This window comes from Podarcis tiliguerta (genome assembly GCF_965153285.1).
Source record: "Podarcis tiliguerta genome assembly, chromosome: 1".
Classification (NCBI taxonomy): domain Eukaryota; kingdom Metazoa; phylum Chordata; class Lepidosauria; order Squamata; family Lacertidae; genus Podarcis; species Podarcis tiliguerta.
In genome coordinates this window covers 87,657,890-87,684,552 of record NC_139534.1, presented here as the reverse complement: position 1 = coordinate 87,684,552, position 26,663 = coordinate 87,657,890, and the positions used below count along the sequence as shown (strand labels likewise).

The 26,663-nt window shown below is 44.6% G+C and overlaps 1 protein-coding gene and 1 long non-coding RNA gene across 2 annotated transcripts in view; both read left to right on the top strand.

Moving 5' to 3' along the window:
* The window catches only part of LOC310685701, an 87,011-nt gene that overhangs the window by 41,324 nt on the left and 19,024 nt on the right, over positions 1–26,663 (top strand). The gene's annotated exons all lie outside the window — the stretch shown is intronic.
* Positions 1,586–22,307, top strand: LOC310685544 (retinol dehydrogenase 12-like). The gene is made up of 7 exons (XM_083458044.1): positions 1,586–1,644; positions 5,399–5,517; positions 7,397–7,552; positions 16,454–16,558; positions 17,750–17,959; positions 19,434–19,623; positions 20,992–22,307. Exons 1-7 carry the CDS (start codon positions 1,631–1,633, stop codon positions 21,092–21,094), a joined length of 897 nt encoding a protein of 298 aa, XP_083314170.1. The 5' UTR covers positions 1,586–1,630; the 3' UTR covers positions 21,095–22,307.

Below are 26,663 nucleotides of genomic sequence, written 5' to 3'. Positions count from 1 at the left end.
ATTCAGGCAGTTAAATCCAATGATTCAGCCACATTCTGACATATCACATCTAGCCCACAAGGCTATGGCCCAACCATGGTGGACTGTCACATTCCCCCAGGGACCTGGGAGGCACACTTTCAAGAACTTTACTCGGACAGTTCTGCTGAAAATGGAAGATCTAGGCAAATTATAGGAAATCTGCCTATGTGGGATCCAGTGATGGTGACAGAGATTAAGAACTAGGTAGCTCAGCTAAGACTGGGGAAGGCCCTAGGTGAAGGCCTAATCCCAGCAGAGGCCATTAAAAACAATTTGGACTTCTGGGCCCCCACTCTGGCTTCACTCTTGACCTGCATTGACACCCATGGTCGAGTCTCCAAGGACTGGGGGCTTGCAATCATTGCCCCTACATATAAAAAGCTGATGAGATAAAACAAGATATATAGTCAACATCTATTTATGTGTGGAATGGTTCATTTCAGTGAGAATACATACATTATATATTACCGGTACCTGTAATCCAGAAACCCAGCAGGCTGCTGCTGGATGGACAAAACACTGTTTCTTCTCCAGCAGCAGATTGCATTGTCGGGCTTCAGAGAGACGAAGATGTTAAGTTGTGGGCGAACATAGCAGACGACACAGCAATTTCTCCAAAGCAGCTCTTTATTTGTAAGCTGGACAGAACTGAACAGCAAACAGCTCAGCCGGCCTGCTTTTATAGGCAGCCGGCTGTCGACAATGTAGCAACAACAACCCAGGGTTTCCCACCTAAAATAACTGACGTGGACCTGAGTGAAAACTACATACACAATACTCCTGGTGGCCAGGGCGAGAACTTCAGTACATAACAGAAGAGAAGCCTTCAAGTTACACTATTCATACCCTTTAAAAAGTGTGTTTAAGATAGCCTCTTCTATTTTTTTAAAGAAAAGCAGAAACGTGGGGCTCCAATTTGCAAAGCACATCTGGTTCAGAAAGCGGGACCAGGCCAATTTCCTGCTAAAAATCACCCTCTAGTTGCGGTTTGTGTCATAAACCCACTTGCTTTACTCTGATAGTGAGACCAAAGTACATTAACAAGTAGAGGCTATAGATCAAATCCATATAGTACACTTTATTTAGAAGTTTTATGAAATACAGTAAAATAAATATAAATATCCTCCCCCCGAATGACTATTTAGTCTAGGGTCTAAAGTGACCTAGCTGCACCATTGTCTTTACCTCTGCAAGTATATTAAATATTTCCAGGCTGTTTGGACTGGGATTCAGTCATGTACTGGCAATTTCAGGTTGTACAATGAAAGGAGATTTGGATATCTTGCATAACAAAGCCAGTTTTCCCCAAGACTGGATTTTTTGCAATAAGTATAGTGTTGGGGAAATGCACTGGAAAGTGTGGGATAAAAATTGCTTGATGCAACATTCTACAACCTCCCTGCAGATAAATCAGGATGAATGCTCAATAAGCAGCCTGTCACTCTCTTGGTTGCTCCCAGCTATTAGCATTTGCCAACAGGTGGTGTCATAACTTTCAGTTCTTGTAATTCGTTATTTCTAATCATGTGGCACTCCTCCCACACCTCTCACTGTTTTATTTCTCTCTGCCAGTGGAGAAATTTCATTTGCAGAGGAGAAGTTTTCTACAATGTCAGCTCTCAGGTTTGGGTTTCTTTATTTCACTAGCTATCCTGTAGGCTTTATTAACTTGTTCTCAGAACCGCAAGTAACATTTTGCATAGGCCACATGCATTTTTGTATGCAATACTGAAATACAAGAAGTGGACAAAACCAAGCAGGTTGCAGTCCTAACCCCACTTACTGGGGGGTAGGACTTACTTCTGAGTAGATTTGGTTAGGACTGTACTATGTGTAGATAATTTCTAACCTAATTTAATATTTGACTTTTTGCTGCACTTTTATTATGCTGGAAGCTGCCCAGAGTGTGTGTGGTATAAGTAAAAAAAAATATTATTATTTAACATTCATTGAGGTTATGATTAATATCTCCTTGGCACGCTGAAATAAATATCTACAATTATTGCATGCATTGTGTGGCCCCCTCTCCCTTTCCCCCTCTCTCATTAATATGCTCAAATAGCACTTTGGGGAGATTTGCTTCAGCCCTCCCTAGTGACATTCTGAAGGCTAAACTAAAAAAAGTTGCTAGGAACCTTTGGGTGAAGCCATGCACTTTAAATGTATGGTGCAGATGTGACCTTAGGCTGCAATTGTGAGAGAAAGCCTTACTGAACTTAATGGGTATTCTTTCTATTATTTCTGCAATTGTGCTACTGAATTTTCCCCTGGCTCCCTGTTGTTATGTATTATCTGCTATCTCTTTTGTCTGTATTGTCGCACCCGCACCCCCCAATTTTTGAGCAGCAATACATTCCAGGGAGTCTGGTGCATATCCAGGGTTTGGCTTTCTAGGAAGAAATGTTATGAATTGGGGTGAGGGGAGCAGTCCCTTTCCAGACCTGCAATCCTGTATCCAGGGCTGGTCATTAAGTGGCCACCTAGGGCACAGACTTCAGGGGGACACAGTACTGACCTTTGAGGGGCAGTTTTATATAGGTGAGTTTTTGTAATATTGTATCTTATAAATTTCTGATAATCTTATTTTTTCCCACAAGACATCTGCCATTGAAAATTGAAATTAGCATTTTTGTTTGTGGGGGTGCAACCTAGGGTGCGAAATAACTTAGCACTGGTTACTGCCTGTATCTGTGAGGGAATGCAGAAGGCGAAGGTTGCCAAACCACTTGCTTTGTCAAGGAAATAGCTTTCGCTGGCTAGTTAGGTGGTACCATTTAGCATAGCCAAAGAAGTTGCTCTGTGCCATAGAAACCAGCCTTTCCCCTCGCCTGGCTGGTGAGACATGACTTGCTCTGTGCTGGACTTTGTGGCTTCCCTAGAAACCATAGCAAGATCTATAGGGTTGCTAATCTTGTGAGTGCCTCCATCTTATGCTCTAGTTGTATATGCATATGTGCCAATAAAACCATATATCCTAACAGCACCAACAGTCTCCATTGGCCTTCACTCCAAGGAAGCAAATCCCTGGGAAGCACAGACACCTCTGGAGTCTCTCACTGCTCAGAGATTGGGGTGGTATGTAACAGAAAGTTAATGGCTGTTGAGCTGTAGGATATACTATTTTCTTTATGCATATATACAACCTGAGCATAGGATGGAATGGCTCACAGCATCAACACTCCAACAGATCTTGCCTCTCCATTAAGTTCTTAGCCCCCACCATCTGCTGCATAAAGCCCTAAACGGCCTTGGTCCAGTATACCTGAAGGAGCGTCTCCACCCCCATTGTTCTGCCCGGACGCTGAGGTCCAGCGCCGAGGGCCTTCTGGCGGTTCCCTCATTGCGAGAAGCAAAGCTACAGGGAACCAGGCAGAGGGCCTTCTCGGTAGTGGCGCCCACCCTGTGGAACGCCCTTCCAGCAGATGTCAAAGCGATAAACAGCTACCTGACATTCAGAAGACATCTTAAGGCAGCCCTGTTCAGGGAAGTTTTTATATTTTAGTGTATCTTTGGTTTCTATTGCAGCCGCCCAGAGTGGCTGGGGAGGCCCAGCCAGATGGGCGGGGTATAAATAATAAATTATTATTATTATTATTATTTATTTATCTTTGGATTCAGCACAGCCTACGGAGTCTAGCTCAGACAAACCTCAAATACCAAAACTAACATCCCTAGCCTATTTGTTTTCCTTCCTAGCATAGCATGGCATCCAACCAGGTAAGAAGGACGTGGGAATACCTACCTGCTCTTTGAAGCATCTATGGTGGTCATTATGGCAACACATCTATTTCCTACCTAACCTTTTAAGGTGTCCAAGCCATTCTGATCCTGATTGATTGATTATTGTTGTCATCACTACTTATTATCTGCCCTACACCCTAAGGTCCCGGGGATGGGGGTGGCTTACGACATTTAAAATGCAATTATTGCACAATATTAAAAACAGATTGAAACAACTTATTTAACCAAGGAACCAGTTTGACTGGTTCACCAGGTTTCCTCTTGCAGAATATAACCTCACAGACAAAAAATCGCAGGCCTGCAAGAGATCCACAGATATCATCCAGACTCATCTCCCAAACCAGTAGCAATATTGTTTCTTCAGATTTTTGCTTAATTGGTGTTACATTTTTTTCATTTAAAGGGATTTTTTACCATGCTCTTCCGTCAAAAAGGCTCACGGGGTGTCTTAGAAAGGAAAGTCTCTGTTCTCTGCCATAGAATCTGAGGGTGCCCACAGATTATTTTGTGGGAAAGGAGTCAAGCGCATTCTGGCACTTTAGAATTCTACAGTCTAAATCCAGCTGCTCATTGTTGTTATATTTTTAAACAGATTTTTTATGGTTTGGAAAGTGATGTGGGAATGCATGAGCCAGAGGAGCAGGTTAAAGGATAGAATCACATAATTGTAGAGTTGGGAGGGATGATGACGGTCCTCTAGTCCAACCCCTGCAAGCAGGAATCTTTTGCCCAATGTGGGGCTCAAATCCACGACCCTGACATGAATAGTCTCATGCTCTAGCATCTGAGCTACCCAGAGGAGCAGGCCAAGAGAAAACCTCTATACATACATGTCAGGGGTTCAGGAGCAGAGGCACAGGGGAGAGAGGAAATGGAGAGCGAGGGGGAGGAGTCTGAGGGAAATGTCAGCGATGACAACGGTCCGAGGTCTCTGAGTCTTTCCAGTGAATCGGATGATTCACAGAAAGGGGCCCCCATGGTCAGGGCAAGGAGGGTGCCTAGGGGGACACCCCAGGAAGAAGGGGCCAGAGGGGACTCAGAGAGCAGCAGTTGGAGATCCGGACCAGCGTCCACACCAGAGCGCAGTAGGGGGGAGGAGTCCCAGGCATCGGGATCAGGCAGCGCGCTGCCAGCCGGAGAACATGAGGGAGGATTGACCACGCCTCCGTCGGGGAGCGAGGAAACGGTCAAGAGGAAGGTTGAAGGCTGCGCGCGCGCGCCAAGTTCAAATGTACAGGAGGGTGGCACTGTTGGCAGCCCGGATAGGGAGCCAGGTCCTAAAGCCCGCCGAAGAGAGAGGGAGGAGTCAGGGGGGTCAACGTCTGCGTCGGAAGAGTCCAGGAAGGAAGGAACCCCGGGGGGTAGCAGGACCCAGAGGAGAAAGGAGAGACGGAAGAGGTGGAGTAAGGCTAGAGTCTTAAACTGGTGTACAGGGGGCAGAGATTCAGACGGAGCTTCGCTGGTCTAAACCCTAGACGTAGAGCTGGGGCGCTGCGGCTTGAAAATGGAAACTGTACTTCAATAAAGACTTTTGTGCATTACTACCGGCTAGCGTTGGTCCTCTGTGAGCTGGGACCAGGAGCCAGCTCTGACAATACCAAAGTAACATTTACGGCTGCGCTCTCTTATGTTTTAGGAAGTGGTTTGCAGGAGGAGTATGCACATCAACAGCTCGGCTGGATGGAAAGGTGGCTGTGGTCACAGGGGCTAACACTGGCATAGGGAAGGAAACTGCCAAGGACCTCGCACGAAGAGGCAAGTTGTCTGTCCATTCATCATCCACCACATGCCATTCAACCATACCGAATTGAATTTAATCTCTGAATTACAGAAGCCATCCTGTTTTTTGGTCCAGTACTCTGCTGTGAGTCAGCTGGTTTGTGCCAGACCAAAAGACACTCTTTTTTTGTTTTTGTTTGTTTGTTTCATGCTCTCCTGCAAATTGGCTCTCTCACACCAGAGCGCGGGACCAAAAGACACTGGCTCCCACGAGAGCACCCCTATTTTCATCAGACGGATGTTGCAGAGTATGCCACCATCAGGGTTTAAATGAATAAAGGCTGCCTTAACCATTTTTAAGTGAACAAGCAAATTTATAAGTGCCTTAACTCTTTCCTTAAACAGAGGGTTTCTGGTTCATAGGATTTATTTTCATTTTTTAAAGGAAATTCACTGAATTACATCATAAGCCCCCTGAAGGAGAGGAGGCATGTTGTTGTTGTTTTTTTAAAAAATACGCCACAAGGGCTCTGCAATAGCAGCTGCACTTTAATATGTAAGCTGCCATATCTGTTTTAACTATATATTTCCCCTTTGGCTCTAAAAGCATACTTGGCATACAATGTAGTTCTTAGCCACACTTCTCTGTATTCACTTTTTCTATACAATAAATAATTTTAGAAACCTCTATCATGCCACTTTTCTTAGGCTGCAACCTTACACACTTACACACTGGAAGTAAGTCCAATTGAAGCAAATGGTCATTACTGCTGAGTAGACATGTCTAGGAGTACACAGTTGTTGCTTTAAAAGGCCAAACAATGTGATCCACATGCAATTCTTTACCACAGGGATGAGGAGCCAGTGGCCTTCCAGATGTTGCTGGACTTCCACTACTCCTCAGCATGGCCAGTGGTCAGGGGTGATGAGAGCTGTAGTCCAGCCCTTCTGAATGTGCCCTCAATGGTGGAATGAACATTTGACTGCGTCCCATTGGAACTGCAGTCTCGATATATTTAATTAACCATGGTTTAGCGTTATATCTGAATACAGCCATTACATTTGGGGTAAGGGGGGTGTATTTATTACTATAAATGTATGTATTCTGTCCCCTAAAATAACTTTAACCAAAGGTACTTTCCATTTTTAGAAATACATTAAAGTGTATTTTTCTTGTTCATAGTAATGGTCACCGTATTTTTCGCCCTATAGGACGCACTGGCCCATAGGACGCACCTAGTTTTTTGGGGGGGAAATAAAGGGGGGGAAATTTACACACACACCCCAGCTGCGGCTTCAGCGTGCCCCGCGCTCCGGGCAGCAGGCTGCTATCCACAGCCTAGGGAGCCCTGCAGGAACTCCCGCAGGGCTCTCTAGGCTGCGGATATCTGCCCGAAGCGCAGGGCGCTCTGCTTCAGCGCGCCCCGCGCTCCGGGCAGCAAGCTGCTATCCGTGGGCTCCCGAAGCTTGCTGATAGCTTCCTGAAGCCTGGAGAGCGATAGGGGTCGGTGCGACCGAGCCCTCTCGCTCTCCAAGCTTCAGCGAAAGCCTGCATTCGCGCCATAGGACGCACACAGATTTTCCCTTCATTTTTGGAGGGGAAAAAGTGCGTCCTATAGGGCGAAAAATACGGTAATTAGACAAGGGCAGCTACTTCAAATGCTTGAGGTGAGCTTAAAAAAGCTGAGTATTACTCCTCTCCCACAATGATTCACAATTCATTGCTGCCTATAACATCTGCAGGCAAAAAGGCTTTTATATATATTTATATTTACATATTCATATTGTAGAATTTTTATATTATTTTATATTTTGTTCCATTAAAAGAAATTAGTCTAGAAAGACAGGACCAGGACCAAGTTTAGAAACAGCTTGTTCACCTTATTCCTCTTTTCTATTAATTTCCCTTTTGAAGGTGGTCGTGTCATCCTTGCCTGCAGAGATATAGCAAAAGCGGAAGCAGCAGCCCGTGAAATTATAGCCGAAACAGGGAATCAGCAAGTTATTGTGAAAAAACTGGACCTGTCTGATAGCAAATCTATACGGGCATTTGCAGAAGATTTCCTAAAAGGTATGACTGACTAAAAGTTGGCACCTGTGTAGTTACTGCATAGTTTAATTACTAGGTGGTTCTGGTCCTAGATATAATCTATGTGGAGTCAAGAGTTCCAAAGGTTTTGTTTAAAATAGAGAGGTATTTGTCTGGCTTCCCTATGTGTTCTTTAAACCAGGGATCAAAAACCATTTTAGACCAGGGGGCACATTTTGAATTTTGAGAGAGTGCTGACTGCTCCAGTCACAAAATTGCTGTAATGGGCGCCATGGCTTAACATAACATGGCATGGCTGCCGTGGCTTAACACACAAAAAAAGAGAGAACAGTCATTGCTGAGCTCATGCTTAGCACAGGAAGCCATCTATGTCCTGCTGGTCCTGACACAGCTGTTAAAGGCAAAAGATTCCTGTTTTCTCCATTTCTAAACAAAGCGAAGGCTGACATCCTGTAGCCATTTACCTGGTGTTATAAGTGACAAAACTGCTCCTTTCCCTTTATGGGGTACCGAAGAGCCCATATAGAGTCCTTTCGTAGGTTCTTTATCAGTAGGAGAAAATAACAGAGACAAACCAGAGAATATTGAGAAGCAAAGCAGCTAGTAAGCCTGTTGATTGTTGCAACAGGGTGCTCCCCCACACGCAGGAGAGAGGAGGAGGACCCAGAACAAAGGTGTGTCTGCCCTTATATAGACATTTTAAATTGCCCGCCCCGGAGTCCAAGACCACCCCCAGAGACATCATACATACATCACAGAAGGGGTGTAGCCCAAGACCACCCCTCAGATACATCATACCTACATAACAGAAAAGGCGGTCTACAACAAACCTGAATGAGTTGTTTGTCTCCTGGCAAGTTACCTGATTGCATTATCTGGGTTTTGGCCACTCTTTTGTTACTTGTTGTTGTTGTTGTTTAGTCATTTAGTCGTGTCAGACTCTTCGTGACCCCATGGACCAGAGCACGCCAGGCACTCCTGTCTTCCACTGCCACCTGCAGTTTGGTCAGACTCATGTTTGTGGCTTCGAGAACACCATCCAACCATCTCATCCTCTGTCGTCCCCTTCTCCTGCTGCCCTCAATCTTTCCCAACATCAGGGTCTTTTCCAGAGAGTCTTCTCTTCTCATTAGGTGGCCAAAGTATTGGAGCTTCAGCTTCACGATCTGTCCTTCCAGTGAGCACTCAGGGCTGATTTCCTTAAGAATGGATGCATTTGATCTTCTTGCAGTCCATGGGACTCTCAAGAGTCTCCTCCAGCACCATAATTCAAAAGCATCAATTCTTCGGCAATCAGCCTTCTTTATGGTCCAGCTCTCACTTCCATACATCACTACTGGGAAAACCATGGCTTTAACTATACGGACCTTTGTTGGCAAGGTGATGTATCTGCTTTTTAATATGTTGTCTAGGTTTGCCATCGCCTTTCTTCCAAGGAGCAGGCGTCTTTTAATTTCGTGACTGCTGTCACCATCTGCAGTGATCATGGAGCCCAAGAAAGTAAAATCTCTCACTGCCTCCATTTCTTCCCCTTCTATTTGCCAAGAGGTGATGGGCCCAATGGCCATGATCTTCTTTTTTTGATGTTGAGCTTCAGACCATATTTTGCACTCTCCTCTTTCACCCTCATTAAAAGGTTCTTTAATTCCTCTTCACTTTCTGCCATCAAGGTTGTGTCATCTGCATATCTGAGGTTGTTGATATTTCTTCCGGCGATCTTAATTCCGGCTTGGGATTCATCCAGCCCAGCCTTTTGCATTATGAATTCTGCATATAAGTTAAATAAGCAGGGAGACAATATACAGCCTTGCCGTACTCCTTCCCCAATTTTGAACCAATCAGTTGTTCCATATCCAGTTCTAACTGTAGCTTCTTGTCCCACATAGAGATTTCTCAGGAGACAGATGAGGTGATCAGGCACTCCCATTTCTTTAAGAACTTGCCATAGTTTGCTGTGGTCGACACAGTCAAAGGCTTTTGCATAGTCAATGAAGCAGAAGTAGATGTTTTTCTGGAACTCTCTAGCTTTCTCCATAACCCAGCGCATGTTTGCAATTTGGTCCCTGGTTCCTCTGCCCCTTCGAAATCCAGCTTGCACTTCTGGAGTTCTCGGTCCACATGCTGCTTAAGCCTGCCTTGTAGAATTTTAAGCATAACCTTGCTAGCGTGTGAAATGAGTGCAATTGTGCGGTAGTTGGAGCATTCTTTGGCACTGCCCTTCTTTGGGATTGGGATGTAGACTGATCTTCTCCAATCCTCTGGCCACTGCTGAGTTTTCCAAATTTGCTGGCATATTGAGTGTAGCACCTTAACAGCATCATCATTTAAAATTTTAAATAGTTCAGCTGGAATATCATCACTTCCACTGGCCTTGTTATTAGCAGTGCTTTCTAAGGCCCATTTGACTTCACTCTCCAGGATGTCTGGCTCAAGGTCAGCAACCACACTACCTGGGGTATACGAGACATCCATTTCTTTCTGGTATAATTCCTCTGAATCATAGAATCATAGAATCATAGAATCATAGAGTTGGAAGAGACCACAAGGGCCATCGAGTCCAACCCCCTGCCAAGCAGGAAACACCATCAGAGCACTCCTGACATATGGTTGTCAAGCCTCTGCTTAAAGACCTCCAAAGAAGGAGACTCCACCACACTCCTTGGCAGCAAATTCCACTGTCGGACAGCTCTTACTGTCAGGAAGTTCTTCCTAATGTTTAGGTGGAATCTTCTTTCTTGTAGTTTGTATCCATTGCTCCGTGTCCGCTTCTCTGGAGCAGCAGAAAACAACCTTTCTCCCTCCTCTATGTGACATCCTTTTATATATTTGAACATGGCTATCATATCACCCCTTAACCTCCTCTTCTCCAGGCTAAACATGCCCAGCTCCCTTAGCCGATCCTCATAAGGCATCGTTTCCAGGCCTTTGACCATTTTGGTTGCCCTCCTCTGTACACGTTCTAGTTTGTCAGTGTCCTTCTTGAACTGTGGTGCCCAGAACTGGACACAGTACTCCAGGTGAGGTCTGACCAGAGCAGAATACAGTGGCACTATAACTTCCCTTGATCTAGATGCTATACTCCTATTGATGCAGCCCAGAATTGCATTGGCTTTTTTAGCTGCCGCGTCACACTGTTGGCTCATGTTAAGTTTGTGGTCAACCAAGACTCCTAGATCCTTTTCACATGTACTGCTCTCAAGCCAGGTGTCACCCATCTTGTATTTGTGCCTCTCATTTTTTTTGCCCAAGTGCAATACTTTACATTTCTCCCTGTTAAAATTCATCTTGTTTGTTTTGGCCCAGTTCTCTAATCTGTCAAGGTCGTTTTGAAGTGTGATCCTGTCTTCTGGGGTGTTAGCCACCCCTCCCAGTTTGGTGTCATCTGCAAATTTGATCAGGATGCCCTTGAGTCCATCATCCAAGTCGTTGATAAAGATGTTGAATAAGACCGGGCCCAAGACAGAACCCTGTGGCACCCCACTAGTCACTCTTCTCCAGGATGAAGAGGAACCATTGATGAGCACCCTTTGGGTCCGGTCAGTCAGCCAGTTACAAATCCACTGAGTGGTAGCATAGTCAAGACCGCATTTTACCAGCTTCTTTACAAGAATATCATGGGGCACCTTGTCAAATGCCTTGCTGAAATCAAGGTAGACTACATCCACTGCGTTCCCTTCATCTACCAGGCTTGTAATTCTGTCAAAAAACGAGATCAGGTTAGTCTGACATGACTTATTTTTCAGAAATCCATGCTGACTATTGGTGATCACAGCATTCCTTTCTAGGTGCTCACAGATTGTTTGCTTAATGATCTGCTCCAGAATCTTCCCTGGTATTGATGTTAGACTGACTGGGCGGTAATTATTTGGGTCCTCTCTTTTCCCCTTTTTGAAAATAGGGACAACATTTGCCCTCCTCCAGTCTGCCGGGACTTCGCCTGTTCTCCAGGAATTCTCAAAGATGACTGCCAGTGGTTCTGAGATCACATCTGCCAGTTCTTTTAATACTCTTGGATGCAGTTCATCTGGCCCTGGAGACTTGAATACATCTAAACTAGCCAAGTATTCTTGTACTATCTCCTTAGTTATTCTGGGCTGTGTTTCCTCTGCTGAATCATTTCCTCCAAATTCTTCAGGTCGGGCATTGTTTTCTTTATCGGAGAAGACTGAGGCAAAGAAGGCATTGAGGAGTTCAGCCCTTTCTGTGTCCCCTGTTTGCATTTCACCATCTTCTCCTCTGAGTGACCCCACTGTTTCTTTGTTCTTCCTTTTGCTACGAACATACCCATAGAAGCCTTTTTTGTTGCTTTTAACCTCTCTAGCAAGCCTGAGTTCATTCTGTGCTTTAGCTTTTCTGACTTTGTGTCTACACGTGCTGGCTATTTGTTTGAATTCCTCTTTGGTGGTTTCCCCCCTTTTCCATTTTTTGTACACATCCTTTTTTAATCTTAACTCAGTTAAAAGTTCTTTAGATAGCCACCCTGGCTTCTTTAGGCACCTTCCATGTTTCCGTCTCATTGGTATTGCCTGAAGTTGTGCTTTTACTATCTCCCTCTTAACAAACTCCCAGCCATCATGAACTCCCTTTCCTTTTAGTATTACTGTCCATGGGATCTCACCCAGCACTTCCCTAAGTTTTATGAAGTCGGCTTTCTTAAAGTCAAGAAATTGAGTCCTAGTATGCTTGGCTGCTCCTTTCCGTTGTATAGTAAACTTCAGAAGAGCATGATCACTTGCGCCTAATGATCCTTCCACTTCTACCCCATTAACCAGGTCATCGACATTGGTTAGGACCAGATCTAAAATGGCTGTTCCTCTTGTTGCTTCTCCCACTTTCTGGACAATGAAGTTGTCTGCAAGGCCAGTGAGGAATCTGTTTGACCTTATGCTCTTGGCTGAGTTTGACATCCAACAAATATCTGGGTAATTGAAGTCCCCCATTACTACTATCTCCCTTCCTTTTGCATGCTTGGCCATCTGTTCCAGGAAGGCATCATCTATGTCCTCCGTTTGGCTTGGGGATCTGTAGTAAACTCCCACAATGAGGTCACTATTATTCTTCTCTCCCTTAATTTTGACCCAAATGCTCTCACTTTGGCTTTGAGGTTCTAAATCTTGGATCTCTTCACAGGTATACACATCCCTGACATATAACGCCACTCCTCCTCCTTTCTTGTCTGGTCTGTTTCTCTGAAATAGATTGTATCCCTCCATTTTTACATTCCAATCGTGTATTCTTGCTACCACTTCTTGATGTCTTCTGCTTCTGTTAGGTCCTTTCCACTTTTGTCTTTTATTATGGTAATCTTTGTATGAAATTTTCCTTTCATATCTCCAATTTTCTTGAACGGGTCTCAGGTTTTTCCCATTCTATTGTTTTCCTCTATTTCTTTGCATTGCTCGTTTTAGAAGGCCATCTTGTCTCTCCTTGCTATTTTTTGGAAATCTGCATTCAATTTCCTGTATCTTTCACTATCTCCCTCGCATTTTGCTTGCCTTCTCTCCCCCGCTATTTGTAAGGCCTCGTTGGACAGCCACTTTGCTTTCTTGCATTTCCTTTTCATTGGGATGGTTTTAGTTGCTGCCTCCTGTATAATGTTACGAGCCTCTATCCATAGTTCTTCAGGCACTCTGTCCACCAAATCTAAATCCTTAAACCTGTTCCCCACTTCCACTGTGTATTCATAAGGGATTTGACTTAGATTGTATCTTACCGGCCCAGTGGTTTTTCCTACTTTCTTCAGTTTAAGCTTGAATTTTGCTATAAGAAGCTGATGATCTGAGCCACAGTCAGCTCCAGGTCTTGTTTTTGCTGACTGTATAGAGCTTCTCCATCTTTGGCTGCAGAGAATATAATCAATCTGATTTCGATGCTGCCCATCTGGTGATGTCCATGTGTAGAGTCGTCTCTTGTGTTGCAAAAGAGTGTTTTGGATGACCAGCTTGTTCTCTTGGCAGAACTCTATTAGCCTTTGCCCTGCTTCATTTTGAACTCCAAGGCCAAACTTGCCAGTTGTTCCTTTTATCTCTTGACTCCCTACTTTAGCATTCCAATCTCCTATAATGAGAAGAACATCCTTCTTTGGTGTCATTTCTATAAGGTGTTGTAAGTCTTCATAGAACTGGTCAATTTCAGTTTCTTCAGCACCAGTGGTTCGTGCATAAAATTGGATTACTGTGATGTTAAAAGGTCTGCCTTGGATTTGTATCGAGATCATTCTATCATTTTTGAGATTGTATCCCAGTACAGCTTTTGCCACTCTTTTGTTGACTATGAGGGCCACTCCATTTCTTTTACGGGATTCTTACCCACAGTGGTAGATATGATGGTCATCCGAACTGAATTCGCCCATTCCCGTCCATTTTAGTTCACTGATGCCCAGGATGTCAATATTTATTCTTGCCATCTCATTTTTGACCACATCCAACTTACCCAGGTTCATGGTTCTTACATTCCAGGTTCCTATGCAATATTATTCTTTACAGCATTGGACTTTCCTTTCGCTTCCATGCATATCCGCAACTGAGCGTCCTTTCGGCTTTGGCCCAGCCGCTTCATCAGCTCTGAATCTACTTGTACTTGTCCTCTGCTCTTCCTCAGTAACATGTTGGACGCCTTCCGACCTGAGGGGCTCATCTTCCAGCGTCATAACTTTTATATGCCTGTTGTCTTTGTCCATGGAGTTTTCTTGGCAGGGATACTGGAGTGGCTTGCCGGTTCCTGCTCCAGGTGGATCATGTTTGGTCAAAACTCTCCACTATGACCTGTCCATCTTGGGTGGCCCTGCACGGCATAGCTCATAGCTTCTCTGAGTTATTCAAGCCCCTTCACCACGGCAAGGCAATGATCCATGAAGGGGCTTTTGTTATTATAACTAATTAATTCCTGAATCTAGGTCACAGGCTCACACCCTGTTCATATCTTGAATGTACCCTTAAGACAGGAGTTGTGAGGACAGGATTTGTGAGGAAAGAGACAAGGGGAAGGTTTCTCATTTTGACCTTGCAGAGAAATATTTGAGGTCAATTTGTTCAGGAACTTGTCTATGGGGTTTCAGACATGTGGTTTATATATACAGTTATCAAAATTTATTTATTTTATAAATGACCTTAAATTTTTTATAACACTGGGAATAACCCCCACTGAACACAGAGACATCTGAATTAGAAATGTATCCCATTATACTGGAAATTAACAATGCTGTGAATTCTTAATAAGTACTTGGACATTAGCTTCTGCACAGCAGGAGACATGCCTGAGCCGTTTTGCAAATTTAACATTTTGTATTTGCCATTTGAGGAGGGAATTATTTAACACCAACCTGCATTTATTGTGTAATATTTACAGAAAATAACTTTTAGCAGGTACCTAAGTCCACTACAGAAAAGACACGTCCTAGTTGTTAGGAAAAAAGAAGTTCAACCTATGGAGATTCCAAGAACAGCTAGAAAAATAAGACAGAAGCAGGAAAAGTACAGTAAAGGGGAGGGGTAAACAGAAACTTTTAATGACCTCGGGGATTTCTATTGCCTGGTGTCCAAACAACTTACTTTACAGTCACCACATTGACTTTACTAATTGGCCTAAAAACACTGGCAGGTGGGAGCAGCTAAGCGCATTCATTTCACAGAAATCACTTAGAAGGGAGTCTGCACATTTTGCTTCATAACTTTCCTTCTAAGAGGGCTAGAGACTTAATTTTTTTAATAGAAGCTTAGAGTCTAAGGAACCCGCCTGAGGTCACCAAAGAAGGCCTTGTGCCTGCTTGGCGATCTCCACTTTAAACCTTCCATGACAATGTTCTTGCATTTAAGAGGAGCTAACCTTTTGCTTGGAAGCTTTCCCTTGAACCTTTCTGGCACTTTGAAGCAGGAGATGGATCATTCCACAGCTTCCATTTGAATTTTGAGATGTCTTATATAAAACACCTGGCAATGTTAACTGTCAGAGACATGGTAGATGGACCTTAGGTATGACCCAGAATAGCTATTCTTATAATTGTCTCATTGCACTCTTGGGCACTCCTACTTGTAGGTCTGATTAAAAGGATGATATGCTTTTGAGTAAACACATTTAAGCATGTATGCTACGTTTTGCCTGAAAGGGTAATAATATATATGTGTATGTGTAGGAATGACTGTTCAGCTACTTAGATATAATAAACCCTGCTAATGATAGTAGTGTTCTATCCAAAACATGTGTCACTCAGAATGGACACAGGGTATATTATATATTTAGCTAACAATAAAGGTTTAGAGATAATTTTTAAATAAATAATAGTCCATGAAGTTGGACTACTACAATTGCCAAAACCCATTCAAAATGGGTATGCATGCACTCAGATACTTGAGCAATAAGGATACATATAATATTCACTGGAAATTACTCTAAGTTAATAGCCCACTCATATAATCCATTTCTTTCCCACTAGTGCTTCCATTTATTTATTTATCCTGTCACGTGGTCCAACAGATGGTGGTATCTCACTATTTAACTAAATTAGTAGGAGATCTTGGCAAGAACCAGCAACCCTCTGTCTGATAGAAGTTTAAATTCCCTCCACCTGTCGGTCCCGTTGGTTAAACTGTAAAGCTTTTCTGTAGACTGAGTAGCACAGTCTAATATTTCCTCACTTAGTATTTGCTTATTATTTAATCAATTTACTAAACTCTACCTCCTTGTTCCCAACATATATATTCACAATAACCTTAAATCATAGAATTGTAGAGTTCAAAGGGATCGTGGGGGTCATCTAGTCCAACCCCTGGAAAGCAGGAATGTCAAATAAATCATCTATGACAGATAGGTGGCCTTGTAACCAAATGCTAGTTATGATAAGAGCCTTGCTCCTTAAAACATCTCAATCTTCTTATCTTTGGTATTTTCTGCTTATTACCCAATCTCGGCCCTTATTTCCTGTAGAGGAGAAGAAGCTCCATATCCTCATTAACAATGCAGGAGTGTTGATGGTTCCCTATTCCAAGACTGCTGATGGTTTTGAAATGCATATTGGAGTCAATCACCTTGGTAAGATCATGAGACATTGATGTGATAAATGGATATATTACCTGGCTTCTCTTTGCCTTTGCTTATCTTCCCTGCTCTTTTCCCCAGATTTCACAGATTATTCCTGTATTTGTAAACCTGAATTTATACAGGAAAAGCATAGAGACAGGCGTTGTTGAGGGTAACACCATGAGTATTTCACAAATTAAATTTGAACGCAAAAAGTTATGGACACACTGTAAACTCCAGTATGGACAGGCCCCAAGTCACAGTCCCCTGGAGATTTAATTAAATTATTTATACTGTGCCCATCTTGGTTGAATTTCATATATTCATTTGACCTAACCAGCCAATTTTTTGGTTATCTATTTCTAGTTGATTTATAGTAAAGTAAAAATTTTGTTTGATTGTCATTTTGTTTGATTGTTTTAAAAAAACAAAGTGTTTACATTATTGTGAGTACTATTTTTGTTCTAAAGGTTAGTTTTACATTACAGTGGTGCCTTGCAAGACGAAATTAATTCATTCTGCGAGTTTTTTCGTCTTGCGAATTTGTCGTCTTGCGAAGCACGCAACTGCACCTCTTCAAGCAATGCACCCTGGGTATTAACGGTTTTAAGAAAAAGGAAACAAACTTGCAAGACGTTTTCGTCTTGTGAAGCAAGCCCATAGGGAAATTCATCTTGCGAAGCAACTCAAAAAACGAAAAACTCTTTCGTCTTGCGAGTTTTTCGTCTTGCGAGGCATTCGTCTTGCGAGGTACCACTGTATACATATGTGTGCCCATAACCTCTATAAAAAGGTAAAGGTAAAGGACCCCTGACAGTTACTGTAAGTCCAGTCACAGACGACTCTGGGGTTGTGGCGCTCATCTCGCTTTACAGGCCGAGTGAGCGGCGTTTGTCTCCTCCGCAGTTTCCCCGGGTCATGTGACCAGCATGACTAAGCCACTTCTGGCGAAACCAGAGCAGCGCGCGGAAATGCTGTTTACCTTCCCGCTGGAACGGTACCTATTTATCTATTTGCACTTTGACGTGCCTTTGAACTGCTAGGCAGGCAGGAGCTGGGACCGAGCAACGGGAACTCACCCTGTCGCGGGGATTTGAACTGCCGACCTTGAGATCGGCAAGCCCAAGGCTCAGTGGTTTACACCACAGCATCAGCCACGTCCCTAAGCTCTAGTAAATAATTGTAAATCTCCTCTCCCTTTAGGGCATTTTCTCTTAACATTCCTGCTGCTGGACCGTTTGAAAGAGTCAGCCCCAGCTCGGATAGTGAATGTGTCTTCGCACCTCCATGCTTTTTGGTGGATAAACTTCAAGAACCTGCAGGGAGAGAAATACTACCATGGGTTCCTGGCATACTGTCAAAGCAAACTGGCTAATGTTCTGTTTACCAGGGAGCTGGCTTGTAAATTGCAAGGTGAGCTTTAAGAATGAAATGCTAATGGCGCACAACCACTCATATGTACGTATATAATAGGGTTGCCCATAGCCAAAGCCTGGATGTGAGAGGAAGGGGGAAGTCACAGATTACCGAAAGGTTGCACGCATGAGAGACACCCCAATCTCCAAGCGGTGAGAGACTCTAGGGATACCAGCACTTACCCAGTGCTCAGCTTTCTTGGAATGAGGTCAGTGGAGACTGGGGTGTCTTTAAGATATATGGTTTTATTTACACATACATACAATCTCAGCATATGATGGAGGGGCTCATAGCATTAGCACAGCATAGATCTTGCTTCCTCGTTTATTTGCTGGGAGCCCCAAAGTCCAGCACAGAGGTAAACATGTCTCTCTCCCAGGCGCTGCAGCATCTCCCCACTTCCCCTCTCACTCGCAAGCAGCTTTCCAGCTCTCAGCTCCTTTGTTGTCCTTTTGCTTCTTTGTCACCTAGATGCAGCTAATTTCAACATAGCTCATCCTTTGAAGTGAAGCAGAGCACTACAGTGGCTGTCTGGTCTTTGAATTCAAAGAGCTTGCCTGACTGGCTCCCAACCTCCCCCAATCTCGTAACCATAGCTGGGTTGAAATTTAATGGAAGCATCAGAATGAAATGACTCTGCATTTAAAATTCCTTCTGGGAAAGCTATTAAAAGTATGATTTGGAGCCGTGGGTAGAGAAAAGGTTAGGCATCACCACATCACCTCTATGTCTCTCACTGCTCCCAATGAGGAATTTTAAATATTGCACATTGAAAGGGGCCATTGAGCTAACCTGACATGCATTTTGTAGGCGTTGGATGTCTAAATTGTCCTAATATTGTATCTTACCCATGCCATTGCCAGTGGCTTCTAATGTTATCTAAATTAAGGGTTTTCAGTGATTTATGAATCCACTTTCCACAGTCTCAAATGCTTCTTTATCCCCAAGGATGTTTCAGCCAAGCCATCTCACTGCTGTCTTTCCTCTCAGTTCAAACTCAAACTGGTTCCGAAGTGCTTATTTGCTCCCTATGGCAAGCTCTGATAAGTGTTGCTAGTTCCCAAACTGTGCTGGGCATTGCACTTCAAGACTGCAGAGAGAGAGGGAGATCCCCAACCATCAAGACAGATTAACATTCTGTTCATTCCCGCCCGCCCCTCAAATATGTAAACCATTCATTTAGTATGCTATAACGGATTTCAATTTAAGAGATGTTAACTTTTTGCTTGTTTATAATTGTTTATAAAATTTTTTTTGTGTGTGTGTTTTTTAATGGCTTTGTTAAGCCCTTGATACTAATTGAGTGCTGCACAAGGTTCTGTGCATTTCAATGATATTGTGTGTATTACAGTGAAAAGGGTGGTCCAATACTAGCTGCCTTACAGGGTACATGGGAACAATATTACTCCTTTCCTTTTGAACCTTTGGATTCATATATTTCGGTTGATGTTTCTGCTTTATATATTTCTAGGCACTGGAGTTACTGTCAATGCTTTACATCCTGGTGCGGTTGATTCTGAATTGTCGCGTTACTCATACTCGTCAGGATTTTTTAAAGCGCTGTTTCGCTTCGCGTTTAAGACACCAAAAGAAGGAGCCCAGACCAGTATTTACTGTGCAGTGGCAAAGGAACTGGAGTCAGTGAGTGGGCAATATTTCAGGTGGGTCTGGGATTGTGATCTGCAGTTGGAATACAGACGTCTGGATTCAGCACATCTGGATAAAGTTTTCTGTGGTAATGCTCAGAGGTGCCCACATCTGACCCAGAAGGCAATATTAAAATGGCACATTGCACATTAAAAGAAAGAGATCATATGCAATAGCTCTAACTTAAAAATAGCAGTGTGGACATGGGTTGTGAGAAGTCTCTGCCTCTGGTATAGCAGACACAGTGCAATTGCTCCTTTGAACTATTAAAGGTAAAGGTAAAGGACCCCTGACAATTAAGTCCAGTCATGAACGACTCTGGGGTTTTGACACTCATCTCGCTTTACTGGCTGAGGGAGCCGACGTTTGTCCGCAGACAGTTTTTCTGGATCATGTGGCCAGCATGACTAAGCCGCTGCTGGCGAAACCAGAGCAGTGCATGGAAATGCCATTTAGCTTCCCTGAGAGAACGGTACCTATTTATCTACTTGCACTTTGACGTGCTTTCGAACTGCTAGGTTGGCAGGAGCTGGGACCGAGCAACGCGGGGATTCATCCTAGGCCCTAGGCTCAGTGGTTTAGACCACAGCGCCACCCACATCCCACCTTCAAACTATACAGAAGCTATACAGAAATAACAAAGCTATTATTAGGAACATCCAGACAGAACAAAAGCCCTTTTCATACATAGTCAATTGGGGGGGGGGTGTCATATACCAAAATTTGACCCTTACTTTTTCAACGGTGGGCAGCTTCTTTATCTTGTGAACTGCCCTGAGTTTTTCGGATGAAGGGCAGTATATAAATTTAATAAACAACACCAACAATAATTCATTATTATTTTTTGTAACTTGAGAAATGACAAGCAGCTTTGCTGTCAGTGGGCTGGCCACTAATTCCTTCACCCTCAAATGATTCGGATGCAGCTTCATTGGGGGGGGGGGGGGAGCTGCAACAAAGCCATAGTGTCTCCTTATCAGCAACCACCATGTTTTGTGGCAACTGTCTCAGCCACCAATGACTGCAAAAATTAGGCAAAGTGCAGTGGACAGTGCCCCATACAAAAACAATGAAAACATCCCCTTTGTTCAGGAGTTTGAATTTGCTCTGATGTGATCACTCAGTTAATAGGTTTGGCTATTCCTTGTCTTGCTTGTCAACCCTATTGAATTGTCTGAGACTTACTTCTCAGTAAACATGTATAGGATTGTGCTGCTGGGGTAACCTTAGCCCACTGTTGTCCATAAACTCAATTTGCTATCATATTGATTTGGGACATACGCTCAATGTTTAATCAGAATTCTGATTCTTTGATGGTTTTGAATGGCTTAACAAATGATTTAAAAAGTGCCTAATGAATATTTATTTTTTTCTTTCTACAGTGACTGTAGACCTGCCTGGGTTGCTCCTCAGGCTTGTAACAAAGAGACCGCAAAAATGCTCTGGCAAGTCAGCTGTGAGCTGATGGGCATCCAGTGGGAATGAACTGGGATGGGTCTGTGGTTGACATTCGTAGACAGAATGTGAAGGCAACCAGAACGAAATAAACTATCCTTATCTTCTCATGTGTAGATGTCAGTGTCTAGCAGGCACTTTATAAACATAGATTGTATATTAATAAAACATGTTCTAATCAACACTGAGTTCTACTCTTTGGTGACCTGAAGACAGTGATACTTAGCTGCCAACACATAACTGCTTCCCTGGGGGGGGGGGGGGGAGTGAACCTACCCTAATTGGTTTGTGATATAACTTTCACATGTAAATCTGTTAGATTGGTTGGATTTTGAGAAATTATCCCTACATAGAGGAGGGCAAAAGTATTATTTTTTTATGTGCTGAGTCAGAATCTTCTTCCTTCACTTCACATTGAAAACTCTTTTTAAAAAACCCACAAAACACTGCACGCATTATCTGAAAATGGAAGTCTGTAGTCACATCCACACCAAACATTTAAAGCATTTTGACAGTCATGGCTCCCCACAAAGTATCCTGAGAACTGTAGTTTACCCCCCAAGCTACAATTCCCAGCACCCTTAAAATTACAGTTCTCAGGATTCTTTGAGGAAAGCCAAGCTTAGGGTTGAACCAGTGAAGGCGGTGAAGGTCCTGTGTGGGTGCCTGGAGGCGGTTGGAGGATGGATGGCGGCTAACAGTGAAGGGAAACAGTTAGGGTTAACCCAAACAGCCCTAAAAACTGTTTGTGAATTCTCCCCCCCAGCCAGGCCTCGCCTCAAGCATTTTAAAACTGCATTTCCTCTAGGACTAAAAGCATTAGCCAAGCATATTCTGCTTGCTTTAACTAAAAAAGGTAGAGAAACAAAGGTAGAGAACAGTCCATTGTTTCCCAGGCCTTTCTCAGGCTTTTGGCCTTGCTAAAAACCACATTTCAACTTGCTTTCTGTCCGGGAACCATGCCAAAGCACAGGAATGAAACAACTGGAACACTCTGAAACCCCCTCAGCCCCTTTCCTGGGAAAAGTCCAAAAATAGTCCCAAGACAGAAACTTTCTGTTCATGCTCAGGGGAACTCATGGGCAGGACTCTTGAAGAAGGAGGAGAAAGGGGGAGGGAACTGGAAGGGGATATATATACTCTGTGCAATGGCTGTGAACTTCGTGCTTGTTTTGTGACTTATCACACTTGCTCCTCTGCCCACCCGGGTTGGCAGAATAAAAAGCTCTTTCTCTGGATTTAACCCCTTGGTGTCGTTTGGCTCCTTTCGTCCCTGCTCGGGTGCAACATTTTCCTACCCATGGTTTAAAGGGCCTAGAAAGGCTACATTTTCTGCTGCATTGGCCAGGAAAAAGCACGTTCCCCGGAGTTGAGGGACAAAGGTCCAGGGCGTCACTGCGAGGCGAACAGCTCGGGCTCCGGGTCAACAGTTCCAGCGCGCATCCTGCCAAGTTCGTGGGAGGGACTGGCCACCCGTTCCTGAGTAGACATGTGACAAGTGATGGAGAGAAAGAGCAACGGCCGTGCAGAAGGAAGGTACCTTGAGGAACAAGGTAGGCTCCACAGGGTTTTAGATGGGAGCAAGAAAAAAGAGAGTTTGATCAGCTCCACCAGTAGGGCAGCAAAAGGTGCCACTGGTTTTGGTTTCGCGCAGCAAAGAAGTAGTAAAGGTGCTGCTGGGCCCCGGTCGAGGTCGAAGCGCTGCTGGTTGGTTGTTGGTTTTGGTAAAGTGCCACTGGTTTTTGGTTTGCCCAGAAAAGCAGTAGAAAGGGTGCTGCTGGGCACCGGTCGAAGTCTAAATGCTGCCGGTTGTGGTTTTGGTGTTGGTAAAAAGGGGGTTGGGGGAGGTGCATCAGTTTTTCTGAATGTGCGTGTGGGGACACTCCAGTGAATGTTTTGAGTGTGTGAGACGTTGGAAGCAACATGACTGAGTGAAAAAATAACTAGGAGGGCGGAGTGTCCCAGTTTCCCAGTATCCCATGTCCAAGTGTTCCAGGGTCCCAGGGTGATGGAGAAAAAGCAGTAAAACAACTCCCACAACCCCCCTGCAATGTTTCCTGAACAAATTGGAAAGATGCCACTCAAGTAGATGATTGAGGATTTAAAACTGAAGAAAAATAGACTCCAACACTTATGTGAAGTTCCTGACCGTCCCCCATGGCTTAGGAAAAGTAGAACTGTGATTACCCGAGTCAAACTGTGCTCAGTACAATGACAAGTTAAAAAGCCAGCAGTTTTGCCAGTCCCAGAAGAGGAGTAATTTGGCCCCCTCCAACCTACGCACCAACTGCACCCGTTGCTGCACAAGGGTTGCCAAATCTGGGAGCAGGCGAGGGTGAGGGCACTGGTCCTTTTCCCCCTGCCCAGAAGAACACTGGTCCTTCCCCCCCTTGCACAGGGTAAGGATCCCCAACTCCCAAGAAAAGAGGAAGAGAAGGAAAGTGAGGAAGAAGGTGATATGGAGAATTCAGAAGGAATTTAGAAAGTGGACAAGCAGTTCAAAAGAGTGTTTCAGTATGTAGAACCACATGTGGCTTCTTGGGATAAAAGCAGCATAATGCAAGGATGAGCATTGACAGAAAGAAACAGAGCAGAAGGCTTTGAGAGCCGCATGGGACAGAACTGTTAAAAGAGAGAGAGAGAGAGAGACAATTAAAAAACCTGAGGGATTAAAAACCCTAGGATTGCAATACTGACCATTGAGGAAATCCGCAAGATACATGCCCTCAGGGCAGCGGACAATACTGACGCTGCAATTGAGGTCTCTTACCCCAGGAACACGCCCCCTTGGGATTACAATACTACTGCGGGAAGGGCGGCCTTAGAGACTTATCACAAAAATGTTTTAGAGCAGCGAAAAGACCTACAAATACGGCAAAATTATCTGAGGTTTTTCAGCTGCCCAGTGAGCCCCCAGGAGTATTTTTGGAGAGATTAAAAGAGGCATTCTGCAAGTACACCCCTGTAGATCCTGATGATGAGGCCCAAGAGGTGATTGTAAAAACTACCTTTGTGATGCAAGCAGCTCCCGACATAAGACGAAAAATCCAAAAGCATGAGAACTTTATGGGGAACCGTCTCGAATGGATGTTAACTCTTGCCCAGACAACTTACAATCAAAGAGGAGAAGAAGCAGAAATGCAGAGAGAAAAATACCAGACCAAAAAATTAATGGCACTAAGAGCCGGCCAGCAGCCAAAAATGCAATCCTGGAGGGTGTCCACGGGAGGGGCATAAGACATCTAGGGAAGAAACCAGTGCACCATCTGCAGGCAAGAAGGTCACTGGAAAATGGAATGCCCACAGGCCCCACTCCCCCGCTCCCCACAGGCTGGGAACAGTAACCCCATGGCCTGAACCCCACCTCACCAGCCGGGAGCACAGGCAATGGCCCAGAGAGACAAAGAAACTTACTAGGATAAACCAGGCCCAACAAACGCAGGTTCCCAGAAGCTGCCTGGCTCCCCCCGCCCTTGTTGCTGATGTAGATCTTCACTCACCCCTTCTTTCTTGGAGTGTGTGTGGGGCATTTTGTGGCTCACTTCTTTTTGTGGCCAAAAGTGTCTCAGGCCAGCCCTGGTGCATAACAGTACTACATTGGTGTAGGTATTCCCAAGGCCAAACCAACAGCTGCTATGGACCTCCTCCAGCAGAAGAGACACTATAAACATCTGCTGGCACGTAAGAAAAGGCAAGCCATTAAGAACACCTGAACTTGACTCATTCAGGCAGTTAAATCCAATGATTCAGCCACATTCTGACATATCACATCTAGCCCACAAGGCTATGGCCCAACCATGGTGGACTGTCACATTCCCCCAGGGACCTGGGAGGCACACTTTCAGGATGTTTATTCGGACAGTTCTGCTGAAAATGGAAGAGCTAGCCAAATGATAGGAAATCTGCCTATGTGGGCTCCAGTGATGGTGACAGAGATTAAGAACTAGGTAGCTCAGTTAAGACTGGGGAAGGCCTAATCCCAGCAGAGGCCATTAAAAACAATTTGGACTTCTGGGCCCCCATTCTGGCTTCATTCTTGACCTGCATCGACACCCATGGTCAAGTCTCCAATGACTGGGGGCTTGCAATCATTGCCCCTATATATAAAAAGCTGATGAGATAAAACAAGATATATAGTCAACATCTATTTCTGTGTGGAATGGTTCATTTCAGTGAGAATACATACATTATATATTACCGGTGCCTGTAATCCAGAAACCCAGCAGGCTACTGCTGGATGGACAAAACACTGTTTCTCCTCCAGCAGCAGATTGCATTGGCGGGCTTCAGAGGGAGGAAGAGAAGCCTTCAAGTTACACTATTCATACTCTTTAAAAAGTGTGTTTGATAGCCCTTTCTATTTTTTAAAGGAAAGCAGAAACATGGGCTCCAATTTGCAATGCACGTCTGGTTCAGAAAGCAGGACCAGTGTTAAGTTGTGGGCGAACATGTCAGACGACACAGTGATTCTTTAAACAGCTCTTCTTTATTCAGATGCCAGAACAGAACTAGGCTGAGGAGCTCAGTCAGCCTGCTTATATAGAGCTCCAGAACAATGCAACTGTTGCCATTTTCTAAAACTATCCGATCACTGAACGTCACTTTTCGATCCTTCATTTGCATAACTATCTACAGTATCCCCCTGCTGCCCCAGGGTGAGAACTTCAGTACATAACACCCCTCCCCACCAAGATAAGGCGTTAGTTACAATCGTAATGGTTTCCTTATATACAGCACTACACGTAATGGTTCAATTAGGCACAAAAGCATATCGGTTACATTTCACATACTTAGACCAACAGTGATACATGTCCAACAACATAGTCCTTTAAATAAGTTGGGCGCTTGGAAACTCTGTCAGACCGCCGGGAACTGGTAGCCAAGTCCGGGGGGCCACACAATTCTTGCTGAGGCTGTGGTGCGACCCTAGGTGGCGTTGAAACCAAATCCCCTGGATCCGCTGCTGTGGGTGGAGCCTCCGCAAGTGGAGTGGTCTGAGCCTGTGGTAAGTCTGGCAGACCCTCTGAAGTGTCTTGGTTTGGCTCCATGCTGGCAGTTTGCGAGGGAGGTGTAGGTGGAGCCTCGCCATCTGTAAGTGTCTCTTCCAGAGCCACGAGCGCAGTTGGGGGCACCACGGTAGTGTCCAAGTCCCCAACCCTGCGCCTAAGCTGGTCTATGTGCCGGCGCCACAAGCGTCCATCTTCGAGTGCCACCTGGTACGAGTGAGGTCCAGTGACTCCCACTACTGTGGCTGGCACCCAAGGAATGTCCCCCACATAGTTCCGGGCAAAGACCTGGCTTCCGGGAACAAATGACTGTGGCGCGTTGGCACAGCCGGGGGTTCGGCCACGGCAAAGTCCGGGTGCAGCCGGTCGAGCGGTGACCTGAGACTGCGCCCCATAAGCAGTTCAGCAGGACTCCGCCCTGTGGCCACATGAGGGGTGATGTGTTGCACGAATAAGTATTCGGTGACCCGCTCGTGCCAGTATCCCCGGTCCAGGTGCGCCAGTGCCTCTTTTGCCGAGCGCACCATTCTCTCCGCTTGCCCGTTGCTGGATGGATGAAATGGTGCCGTTAGGGCATGACGGATGCCCAGTCC

Coding starts and splice junctions, on each gene's coding strand:
- LOC310685544 (XM_083458044.1), top strand. Junction 5,518..7,396: donor CAAGGACCTCGCACGAAGAG/GCAAGTTGTCTG, acceptor TCCCTTTTGAAG/GTGGTCGTGTCATCCTTGCC. Junction 17,960..19,433: donor GCTGGCTTGTAAATTGCAAG/GTGAGCTTTAAG, acceptor ATATATTTCTAG/GCACTGGAGTTACTGTCAAT.